Below are 12264 nucleotides of genomic sequence, written 5' to 3'. Positions count from 1 at the left end.
CTAAATATTGAGAAAATCATCTTTAAAGTTGTCCAAATGAAGTTTTTAGCAATGCATATTACTAATCAAAAATAAATTTTTGATATATTTACGGTAGGAAATGTACTAAATATCTTTATGGATCATGATCTTTACTTAATATCCTAATGATTTTTGGCATAAAAGAAAAATCAATAATTTTAACCCATACAATGTATTTTTGGCTATTGCTACAAATATACCCCAGCGACTTAAGACTGGTTTTGTGCTCCAGGGTCACATATAATGTTGTTTAATTGCAGCTGTTGATAGTAATTAAGCAAAATGTAAGATTTTTTGTAATAAAAATACGGTTATTTTTTTTGTGTTTTACTATTCTAAATAATAGAAGAGAGTCTTAAGTGTGTGATTATTTTCTCGCTCTAGTTGACGATGCCAAGCCCAATGCCCGAGTATCTGAATGTGCATTATATCTGTGAATCTGCATCACGCCTGCTCTTCCTCTCCATGCACTGGGCGCGCTCTATTCCAGCCTTCCTTGCTCTCGGGTGAGATCTCTTTTGTGGGGTTTCTCTCTGTACTTATGCATGTTATCCTCTTTAGAGTATGTCAGTTTCTGTCTCTGTATGTGTAGGCAGGAATGTAACACAGCTCTGGTGCGAGCATGCTGGAATGAGTTGTTTATTCTGGGTCTGGCACAGTGCGCTCAGATCATGAGTCTGTCCACCATCCTCGCTGCCATCGTCAATCATCTGCAGTCCAGTATCCAGGACGGTAATGGCACAGCTAAACATCAAGTCTGACATCCACAATGTTTACAGAGTGTACTTTCTGCTGGAGACTAGAGATATTATACAATAAAACAGTTACACAGAGTCTGCATCCAAAAAAGACAAAGCGACAGTAGGAACCTTCAAACTGCTAAATTTAAGGATTTCTTTATAAAGATTATTTTTTAAAAATTTTAATGATGAAAACATCTCCAATTCTCCAATATCAAAAATTGTTGATGTTGGAAGCATTGCTAGAACAAATAACCTCTGATGTAACTGTAGTGTTGTCATTAGTCTTTAATTAACTAACAACTGATCTCCTCTCAGTAGACAAGCTATCGAGTGAACGCATTAAACTAGTCATGGAGCACATATGGAAGCTGCAGGAGTTCTGCAACAGCATGGCAAAGCTGCAGACAGACGGATATGAATATGCCTACCTAAAAGCCATTGTCTTGTTCAGTCCAGGTACACATGCCAACAGCTTTACACAATTAAATTCCTCAGAGAAGGCCAGAATGTTGCATTTGGGTGATTGAAAAAGTTGTAGTAAAACAGAAGTAAACTCACAACTGATTCATTTATTCACAAGATCATCCAGGTTTGAGTAGCTGTAGTCAAATTGAAAAGTTCCAGGAAAAAGCGCAGATGGAACTCCAGGACTATGTGCAAAAGACTTATCCCGATGATACCTACAGGTCTGTTCCATACTAAAGTAATACTCTGGGTGAAATGCATCATAGTCTCGATCAACAGCATTTGTGGCATGCTGTCAGTTAACGCAAACATTTTTTACACAACAGTTTTAAGGAAAAACATGTTTGCAATGTCCTTCTAGTGGGAATTTAGAATGCAAACGGCAAGCAACTAAGCATCTATGGCCAAGAAAGTACTGTTGAGATGAATGGGAATGTTAACGAATAACTTGCTGCATGGATTTCTTGACCTCCTTGGACACAAGTGTCCGTAAAGTATTGTTTACATAAAGCAAAACTCACCCAGAAGAATTACACTTGTAACGCACAGCCAGAAGTTGTATAGTTTCACATAAAGTATAAGAAAACTCTAAACTTCACTGCTTTTAAAGGGGTCATATGATGCGATTTAAATTTTTCCTTTCTCTTTGGAGTGTTACAAGCTCTTGGTGCATAAAGAAGATCAGTAAAGTTGCAAAGACTAAAGTCTCAAATCCAAAGAGATATTCTTTATAAAAGTTAAGAGTTAACCACGCCTACCTAAAACGGCTCGTTCTAACACGCCCCCACACTTTAAAATGAAGTTCTTGAAGTTCTTAGCAATGCATATTACAAAAATTAAGTTTTGATATATTTACGGTAGGAAATATCTTTATGGTAAAAGAAAAATCAATAATTTTGACCCATACAATGTATTTTTGGCTATTGCTACAAATATACCCCAGCGACTTAAGACTGGTTTTGTGCTCCAGGGTCACATATAATGTTGTTTAATTGCAGCTGTTGATAGTAATTAAGCAAAATGTAAGATTTTTTGTAATAAAAATACGGTTATTTTTTTTGTGTTTTACTATTCTAAATAATAGAAGAGAGTCTTAAGTGTGTGATTATTTTCTCGCTCTAGTTGACGATGCCAAGCCCAATGCCCGAGTATCTGAATGTGCATTATATCTGTGAATCTGCATCACGCCTGCTCTTCCTCTCCATGCACTGGGCGCGCTCTATTCCAGCCTTCCTTGCTCTCGGGTGAGATCTCTTTTGTGGGGTTTCTCTCTGTACTTATGCATGTTATCCTCTTTAGAGTATGTCAGTTTCTGTCTCTGTATGTGTAGGCAGGAATGTAACACAGCTCTGGTGCGAGCATGCTGGAATGAGTTGTTTATTCTGGGTCTGGCACAGTGCGCTCAGATCATGAGTCTGTCCACCATCCTCGCTGCCATCGTCAATCATCTGCAGTCCAGTATCCAGGACGGTATGGCACAGTTAAACATCAAGTCTGACATCCACAAAGTGTACTTTGTGCTGGAGACTAGAGATGTTATACAATAAAACCGTTAGGGAACGCGCACAGGGTCTGCATCCCTTACCAAAACAAGATCCGAACAAAAGTGGCAGTTATTAACCTTACTCATATGGCTTTTTTCTTCTTCTTCTTCTACATGCTTTGTCGGAAGTGTTTCCTACTTTCAGTGGGTTTTGGTGCACCAGTAACCATGATGATTCCTCAAACCATTAAAACCATCCTTGCAGAAAGAAGAGCAGTACTGAAACACAGCTGGAATGTAAAAGCACAGCTCTGCAAATGGCATGCAGTTCTGTGTTTTAACCACAGATGGTGGTAGAAAGGCAAAAGTAGAGGTCTGCACATGATAGATTTTTCAGTCCAGTTCCCACCAAAATGTTATATTTCATTTTTTGTTTCAGTAATGTCAACAGCAGAAATCATTTTCAAGTGCTGTTGAACATACACATTTGCCACATTTAGAATTACATTTAATCAAAAAGCAAAGAAATTGAGTTTAGAACAGACCAAGTTAATTTGACAGTCTGTGCTTTCCCTTTTTTCAGTGCAATTAGAATAATGTGGAATCATGCACCATGCATTTACTGTAATGATGCCCCACAAAACGTTCAAGAAATTAAAAAGTACTGCACCTGTTGTGGTTGAAATGGTAAATGTTACCACAAAAAGGCATTGTCATAGAGACTGAATTTCAATCTCTAGTTCCAGTTTTTTCAGTGATTTCAAAATGTATGGCACAGTGTCGTCATCATAAATAATGGCTTTAAATGGATAGTTTACTGGTAAGGCACCAGAAAGGAACCTTCAAACTACTAAATTTAAAGATTTCTTAATTTTTTTAATGATGAAAACGTACCAAAAATTGTTGATGTTGGAAGCATTGCTAGAACAAGTTATCTCTGTTAATATGTTGATGTAACTGCTGTAAACTGATGTGCTGATGTAAATGTTGTCATAAGTCTTTAATGAACTAACAACTGATCTCCTCTCAGTAGACAAGCTATCGAGTGAACGCATTACACTAGTCATGGAGCACATATGGAAGCTGCAGGAGTTCTGCAACAGCATGGCAAAGCTGCAGACAGACGGATATGAATATGCCTACTTAAAAGCCATTGTCCTGTTCAGTTCAGGTACACAACCATTCAGTTCCTCAAAGAAGGCCAGAATGTTGCATCTGAGTGATTGAAAAAGTTGTTGTATAAGAGATGTAAACTCACAGCTGATTCATTAATGCACAAGATCACCCAGGTGTGAGCAGCTGTAGCCAAATTGAAAAGTTCCAGGAAAAAGCGCAGATGGAACTCCAGGACTATGTGCAAAAGACTTATCCCGATGATACCTACAGGTCTGTTCCATATTAAAGTAATACTCTGGGTGAAATGCATCATAGTCTCGATCAACAGCATTTGTGGCATGCTGTCAGTTAACGCAAACATTTTTTACACAACAGTTTTAAGGAAAAACATGTTTGCAATGTCCTTCTAGTGGGAATTTAGAATGCAAACGGCAAGCAACTAAGCATCTATGGCCAAGAAAGTACTGTTGAGATGAATGGGAATGTTAACGAATAACTTGCTGCATGGATTTCTTGACCTCCTTGGACACAAGTGTCCGTAAAGTATTGTTTACATAAAGCAAAACTCACCCAGAAGAATTACACTTGTAACGCACAGCCAGAAGTTGTATAGTTTCACATAAAGTATAAGAAAACTCTAAACTTCACTGCTTTTAAAGGGGTCATATGACAGCATCATATGACCCCTTTAAATTCTCTGGCCCTAAGTATATTTATGAATTTTTTTTCTGGGGTTGCTGACAACATGCCTTATTTGCTGTTCACAGAACTGTGGTTATATTGCATTTAGGTGTTAATTGGCTGATTTGCTAATGTCCTTTCATTAATTGCTCATTGATGTGGCAGGTTGGCCCGAATCCTGTTGCGTTTACCAGCGTTGCGGTTGATGAGTTCCAGTATAACTGAAGAGCTGTTTTTTACCGGCCTTATTGGAAATGTACCGATCGACAGCATCATCCCATATATCCTTAAAATGGAGACTGCAGACTACAACAGCCAAATCACAAGTCCCTCTGTGTGATCGCACTTTGACTGTCATTTCATTTTGACCTTGAGACTGAAGTCATGCAAGTCCCATCATCCCTTGCCCTCACGGTGACTCAAATATATCACAATATATTGAACCGACCAACAAGCTCTACCTCAAGAGGAGCTGCAACAGTGAAAGCCTTTCAGTATGTGACCGTTACCCTAGAAATATTGTGTTGTAGTTTGCAGAGAGATGCATTATGGGACTTTCAGTTCCAATGACAGGACATTTGCCTCGAAAATTAAACAAAGGCCTTTCTTTTTTTAAACCTTAATTTAAAAACACTTGAGCACTTCATGATGATTCCAATGGAAACAATCCAAGACAAAATTTTGAAATCCCCAAATTCTCCCAATAGTTTTTTTTTTTTTTACTTACAAGGATAATACCTACAACAATGGTCTTTTCCAGTGGAAGATGTGATTCTTGGTTGAATGTAACCGTTAACATCGAGACAGTTTGCTTCTGAATCGCTACTCATTCATTTTTCTCATTGATAAAGCAGTTATTGAGTAGAATGCATATTTTCTGTGTCCCACAGACTTTGTACTGTCACTTCTGTCATCATGACAATCAGCCTTCTTCTCCTCAATATCATGTTTTCCCTTCAAAATCATGTATTTATTTCATTGAGTCTAACTCTATAGTTCATACAAATGTAGATAATCTGATTTGCTTGGTTTCAAAAATCATCTGTTATTAATTGATATGTAGAAAGTAATTGATCTGTATCTTTATAGCATTTGACTGCTGCTGCAATGTACAAAAGGTGTCATTTTCAGATGTAATATATCCACAATCGTGATGGTTTAATGCACTTAGATTACTAATTTGCTTTTTATTTGCAGATTTGTGCACAGATCGTCCTAGTTTCTAAGTGTTTCTAATTTTGTTTTGATTTCAAAAACTACAAAATGTCAAATTTTGTCCTAATTGTAAGAAAAGTATTGACATGCACTTATTTATATGAATTTCCCCCCCGAAAAAAATTTCACCTAGACTGTATTTATTTGGGTTTAAAATTAGTAGTTCAGGGAAAAAAAAGTAAATATACTTGAGCTTCCAGACTACAGTATTGGTTAGCCACATTGCTTTTTATGTCCCAACGAACTATAATAAGATAAACCACAAAACACCAGAGGCATGCTCTCTAATTAAATTTCAATAGGATTTTTGTTTGCAATCACCACAAATTTATGCAGCAGGAGCATTTCTAAACATGTTTGAATCTAAGTGAATTTCACCAATTTCTTGTGAATCAAGTAAAAAAAAAAGTTTCAATGACTTTTACCATTGTTACATACTTTACTGTAAAGTGACGGCTGTTGAATAGATGTCCATTGGCAAATATGTTATATTCGAGAGAATATTCACTTCTCCTTGCAAATGAACTTACAAACATTGACATCAACCTTAATGTCAAAATTATTCTTTATAGAATTTGCTTAAACCCTGCTTTACAGTTTGAACCTCTGTTACAGATGAGGTTTCTGTTTCCCAGAAATGCTTTATTGTATAAGGTTTATTGTTGTTTTAGTATTGGTTCAGAAGTCATCTACTTAATCTCAGTGATTTTGTCCAAAAATCCTAGTTGTTGTTACAAAAATACGCCCCCCAACTGTTTTATATGGTTTTAGTACCGGCAGGCAGTTATTTTAAACAAAATTGTGTACGTATTTAAAAATGCCTAATGTTTTTGATTTCAGTCTGTCAGTGACTGGTTTATAGGTGTTGTAATGCCATGCTGTAATATTAGTCATCTGTTTTCATCTGTCTGTGAGACAAGAAAGCTGTGCATGTGCTAGCTTATAAATTGTATTCAATTCTATACTGATGTGGAGTTTCAATATTGTGGCGTGAAAAAAATTATATATATGAATATGGGGTGCTGTGTGTACATTAATGAGGAAAAAAAATTAACTTAAATGATTTTAGCAAATGGCTGCAATATAACAAAGAGTGAAAAATTTAAGGGGGTCTGAATACTTTCCGTACCCACTGTATATAAAATTTCGATGATATATATATCGAAATCGAAATTTCAAGACCCCTGCTGAAAACCATTTTGAAATTGGACATTGCATTGCCATGGAAATGGTACTCTGAAAGGGGGCTTCTCCCTTTCAAGTGTCATATTACAAAATTTGGTTGTTATTTTGTGATAGAATTAATATTGTGACAGAAATATATACATTTCTGACGGGAAAATGCATCAAAAAATTCAGTGGAGTTTGGGTGTCACCCATTGGCTATTTTTGTCACAGTGCCTACACAAAATCTCACAGGAACCTCAACTAATGTGACATCAATTTTAAATTTGGAACAATTTATTTAGACGTATGGCTTTAATTTTATAGCAATTTTATGTTTTTTAAAAGTAAAAAAAAAAAAGGTTGTTAAAGCTAACATACTAACCCTATAGGCCCTATTAAGTTGGCAAATGTGCAATTAGGTAATTGGACACAACTTGGTAAAAAAAAAAAGAGAGAGAGAGAGAGGGAAAAAAAGAGACAAAAAATGAGGTACAACAATGCTACTTTGCTTCATAAAAGCAATCTGCAACATTATAAAGGGATAGTTCACCCAAAAAAGAAAATTCTGACTTACTCGCCCTCATGTCGTTCCAAACCTCCGTTCATCTTCGGAACACAAATTAAGATATTCTTGATGAAATTTGAGAGCTTTCTGACCCTCCACTGCAATGCCACTACCATGTTCAAGGCCCAGAAATTTAGTAAGGACATCGTTCAAATAGTCCATGAGACATCAGTGGTTCAACCGTAATTTTATGAAGCTGCAAGAATACTTTTTGTGTGCAAAGAAAAAAAAAATCTCTTTATTCAACAGTTTCTTCTCTTCCGTGTCAGTCTCTGCGTGTTCATGAGAGTACTGCGACGCTGACGCTAGAAAAGAGTATGTGACAAAAGAAGTATGTCTGAATTCACAGTACTCATAAAAGTTCCCGGATGACCTACTACTTCCAGCGAGATTTTGAAGTGTGCATATGATGGACACCATGAGGCCACGGGAGAGGATTTGTGATTGGCAGTGAAGCGACGTAACTGATGCTAGTAGCCAGGGCCGTTCATACAACATCAGTCAATGAGACCTGAGTTTCAGAAGCTTCAAAAGCACCAACAAATAAAGTCATGAATCTTCTTAAAGTCAGGCTCCATTGACTGATATTGTATGAACAGAAACCAGCAGAACATATGTTTGGATGAACTAACCCTTTAAACCCCCCAAATAGAAACTGACTTAGAAACTGAAATAGAAAGACTTTTTGGAGATATGAAGGATGCAGTACTACTCTATAGGTACTCAATATTAACATGAGATTGGGTGAAACTGTGTGTGTTATGCCCCCTTTAAGTTTTTTCAAGTTTGTAGGTGTCCAGGTGCAGAAACCGAATAATCAAATGTAAAATAGCACTGCATAGTCTTCACTGTAAAAATTAAATATACAGTCAAACCAAAAATTATTCAGACACCTTCAACATTTCTCACATTATCACAGTTTATTTGCTATAGTTTAGAAAATGGTAATAAAATATAACAAGAACACAGTTTAACACAGTTAAACTGTGTCAGAACAAATTCATCTTGATAATGTCAGATTTTTGACTGAAAGGTATGTAATGGATTACAATATGATTCTTGACTCCTGTGCATTTGCTGCAGAGCTTTTGTGGTGGAGCAGGACCTGCAAGGCAAGGTGACGGCGGCATTTGTGAAAAAAAGGGAAAACCTGAAACAAAAATATAAAGTAAGATCATTCTGTTACTTCTAATACAGAAATCAAATGACATTGTGCTGTTAAAATGACTGCTTTTGTATTATATTTGTGCGTCTTTGCAGGATCTGAAATGTCTGCAGACTGGTGTGAGCAGTGAGGATGGAGAAGTCCACAGCAGCATCCTGAAAATGGTCCAGTGCCGTGGATGAGACGCTCCATCACTCCACCTGCCCTTACTGCCTCATCTGAGCCGGATGTTGCTGGTGTCTCTTCATCCTCAGTGACCCCAGAGCCAGTGAGAACATCTAGAGAAAGACCAAAAGACACTGAGGAGGTGATTTTGGTCAAGCTTGTCCTGCTGGTTTGTTCATACAACATCAGTCAATGAGACCCGAGTTTCAGAAGCTTCAAAAGCACCAACAGGTAATGTCATGAAGCTTGTGAAACTCGGGCTCCATTGACTGATGTTGTATGAACAAACCAGCAGCACAAGCTTGACCAAAATCACCTTTTGTGTTCAGAAAAAAAACAAAAAAACAAAAACAGACACAAGGATTGAACAGCGTGGAGGCGAGTAAATATTGACTGAATTTATATGTTTGGATGAACTAACCCTTTAAACCCCCCAAATAGAAACTGTATGAAATATATGTAAGCATTTATATTATAGTAGTATCTTGAACAAATAAACTTGAAGAAATAAGCAGCTTTATTGAGCGTTTATGCCCTAGACACAAAAAATGATTTACAAAAATCACATTTACATTTATTCATTTGGCAGACACGGTTATCTGAAGTGACTTACAGTGCTCTTATTACAGGGACCCCAATCCCCCAGCAGCCACCTGGAGTAAAGAGCCTTGCTGAAGGACACACTGGTGGTGACGACTGCGGAGATCGAACCAGCAACCTTCTGCTGACCAGTGCAGTGGTTTGTTCAGAAGGGCATAACCTTATGAAAAAAGAAAACACAAAACCTCTGCGGTTTGCTCGTCAATAGTGTCCGAATAATGACACTCCACCATTGGCACTCCCAATTGAGATTGAAGATAGAGTGTCAATGGTCCATTTGAGAGATAGGTGGCGGTAATGCACTTATAAGTCTGTGATCCGCCGTAAAGCAAGAAGAAGAAGACGCCTCAAGCGCAGGCTCTTGGATTAACATTAAGGACGCCGACAGCAGCTAGTAAATTAGGCGCGGTCACTTTAAGAGAGACAATGCATCCATTATAATGATACACATCCGATTTCTTTCTCCACCGTTTACTTTAACTTTAGACATAACTGACAGGTTTTTAGAGGATACTCTCCAAGACCGGTATTTTGACAATTTTGTTTGCATTTGTCGGTACAAGAGCAAGAAGAGGCAAATTCGGTGTTCAAGGGCTTTGAGACGCGTCTCTCTACGTGCGTCCTGTGCGCACAGAACACCGCGCGCGGGTGCTGAATTGGGCTCTTTCACATCTTTTTCTGTTTGCATGTTTAAGCTGCGATTTGTATTTGTTCGTTCAGGTGCTGGAGGACGCGAAGGAGAGCTCGGTTCAGTGTTGCTGTCCACGAGACGCGGCTCTCCGCGTGCGCACCGAACACGGCGCGCGAGTACTCAGTTGAGTTTTTCCGCGTCTTGTGCGTGAATGCTTTAAGCCTTGCCAATTTAAACATTCAAAAGAGTTTAAAAACACGTGCAAATGATAAGCTTTCGTGACGATGCGCAGCAGTGGCCCATCAACTGTCCTGAGCGTCTTTTTAGGCTGGCCTCAGCCAGTCGGTTGAAATCGCCGGGGGGCCCCCCTCAGCCGTGGGATAATCGTCACCAACTTTCACCCCACTAGCGACGGCCCTGCTAGTAGCTAACGTGACAATAGCAACATGGCGAATGTAGTACATCCAGATTATGTTCATGCTACACACATACATACTATATAGAACATACCTTTTTAACGGTCATGAAGTAATTACTTGTTCAAGATAAGTACCTACTCAGGAGAGTATGCAATTTAGGATGAGGCCATAGATCAGTGACTACACTTTCAGTTTATCTCGGGTGTTTCCCATTTATCTGGATCATCTTTGAGATGTTTTTGCAGTTTGATTTGAGTCCACCTGTGGCAAATTCAGATGAGTTTAGCTAAACTGTCCAGAAACAGGGCTGGACACCCCAAATTAAATACACCAGAACCAGCTATTCAAGATTACTAGAAATATCCAGGTAGGCGCATTGGAGCCAAACTCTACAGGACCAGTATGAATGTCTTAACAGTTGAGAAAGAAAACGCATGTGTATCAGTATATTGGATCCGTGCATTTGGTCTTAAAGTGACAGCAGACTAATAATAAACCTGCTGCTGTCAAAGAAAAAAAATCTCTCAATGCTCTTGACTCGGGGGCGGATTGGCCATCTGGCAATTCTGGCAAATGCCAGAGGGGCCGGACCATTTTGTTTAATATGGGCCGGTCAGATTTTTTCTAAATATATATATAAATAAAATTGTTTTTACGGGCCAACAGCGCATAGGACCGGTTTTTATCGCTTGCACAATTTCTCTATGGTTATAGTAATAATGTTAATAATAAATAAATGTTAAGCATTTGGCCCAGTCGGCCACGGCCGGCTGCCTGGTCCCGAGATGGGTCGACCGAACCGTTCAGTCAAAATCAAGCACAGTCATCAGAGAGCTTGCAACACGAGCTAATTTTCAGTAAAAGCTACTGAAATATCAGCAGATAAAGTGGGATTAAGGGTAAAAACTGATGTAAGCTACTTGCAATATAACATCAAAAACCTATATCAATAGCCATAGTACTGTAGACATTTGTAGTGAACTTTACTTTGAATATTTGGTAGTCATATATTAAAATAAAACATTGAGCATGCATACAGTACATAAATTTACAGCATGCAATTAATCCTTAGGTAGGGTGGACGGCTGAAGAGTCAAGTGTCATGGAGGTAGGAAGACACAATGAGAGAGACACACCCTGATACAGATGCTGCCAGTTTCTTAATAATGTGGCTCTTAACTCTTAGGATAGGAGGAACCTGTGCCTGTGTCTCTCTCTCTCACACACACACACACGCAACACTTCAGCATACTTTAATTCACAAATAATTGTATATCAAAAAGGATTTACTGCTGCTACTATTTATAGTTTTTGCTATATATTCTATTCCCTTTTTTGCTATTATTACTTGTTTGTATTCATGTGTATTCCAATGTTGAGAGCAGTCAGTGAGAAAATATTTTGCTGTAATGTTTACATCCTATACTGTGTTCATTAACTAGGATGGTGCTGGAATCAGTACAGCCAGAGATCCAGGTCTTTCAGCACCAGTGCTGTGAGGAAGGATGCTACAGTAGGCCAAGCAGAGACAGGGAGGAGTGGTACGCACAGATTTGATCTTAGAATGTGCGTACGCTAAAATCCACGGCAACGTTCATATTTATAAAAACGGTCTTTGACGTGGAAAAGTACTTACCTCCACGTCAGGGTCTGAGCAGGCGTACGCACTTTTCTTTGTGGCAAAGTCGGAGTACTGCAGCTATTTGAACATCTAAGCTGCAATAATAATGAAAGCGCTGTACGTGCAAGCGCCGAATTCATCAAACAACGAAGATGCAGTGTAAGAGATTAATTGTGCAGTGTAGTCAGATTTTTTTATTAACGGGAG

The 12264-nt window shown here is 38.3% G+C and overlaps 2 protein-coding genes across 8 annotated transcripts in view; both read left to right on the top strand.

Moving 5' to 3' along the window:
* Positions 1–5431, top strand: part of LOC107757055 (nuclear receptor subfamily 2 group C member 2-like) — a 26520-nt gene extending 21089 nt beyond the window's left edge. For 3 of the 6 annotated variants that reach the window (XM_016574424.1, XM_016574420.1, XM_016574425.1), the window contains 5 exons: positions 406–527; positions 614–753; positions 1080–1220; positions 3993–4098; positions 4675–5431. In XM_016574424.1, the coding sequence (XP_016429910.1) occupies positions 406–527; positions 614–753; positions 1080–1220; positions 3993–4098; positions 4675–4849 (684 nt within the window). In that variant the 3' untranslated portion in view covers positions 4850–5431. Of the gene's footprint in view, positions 1–405; positions 528–613; positions 754–1079; positions 1221–1344; positions 1451–3992; positions 4099–4674 lie in introns of all 6 variants that reach the window. The other 3 variants (XM_016574421.1, XM_016574423.1, XM_016574422.1) reach the window with 3 other exon arrangements.
* LOC107757057 (nuclear receptor subfamily 2 group C member 2-like) lies at positions 2328–3198 on the top strand. 2 transcript variants are annotated; one of them, XM_016574427.1, is made up of 3 exons: positions 2328–2473; positions 2560–2699; positions 2902–3198. In XM_016574427.1, the coding sequence occupies exons 1-3, from the start codon at positions 2358–2360 to the stop codon at positions 2961–2963; spliced, it is 318 nt and encodes a 105-aa protein (XP_016429913.1). In that variant the 5' UTR covers positions 2328–2357; the 3' UTR covers positions 2964–3198. The 2 variants fall into 2 exon arrangements, with proteins under 2 accessions (XP_016429913.1, XP_016429912.1); XM_016574426.1 differs by having other exon boundaries at positions 2330–2473; positions 2560–3198.
* Positions 5432–12264: the final 6833 nt, after the last annotated feature.

This window comes from Sinocyclocheilus rhinocerous, unplaced genomic scaffold, assembly GCF_001515625.1.
Source record: "Sinocyclocheilus rhinocerous isolate Xijiao unplaced genomic scaffold, SAMN03320098_v1.1 scaffold233, whole genome shotgun sequence".
Taxonomy (NCBI): Eukaryota; Metazoa; Chordata; class Actinopteri; order Cypriniformes; family Cyprinidae; genus Sinocyclocheilus; species Sinocyclocheilus rhinocerous.
Note: the sequence above shows the minus strand (reverse complement) of the source record. Positions and strands in the feature narration are given on the sequence as shown.

Excerpts from the sequence above, each read along its gene's own strand:
- LOC107757057 (XM_016574426.1), top strand. The coding sequence starts at position 2,358 with ATGCCAAGCCCAATGCCCGAGTATCTGAATGTGCATTATATCTGTGAA. Across the intron at positions 2,474-2,559 it reads CCAGCCTTCCTTGCTCTCGG|GCAGGAATGTAACACAGCTC; the intron begins GTGAGATCTCTT and ends CTGTATGTGTAG.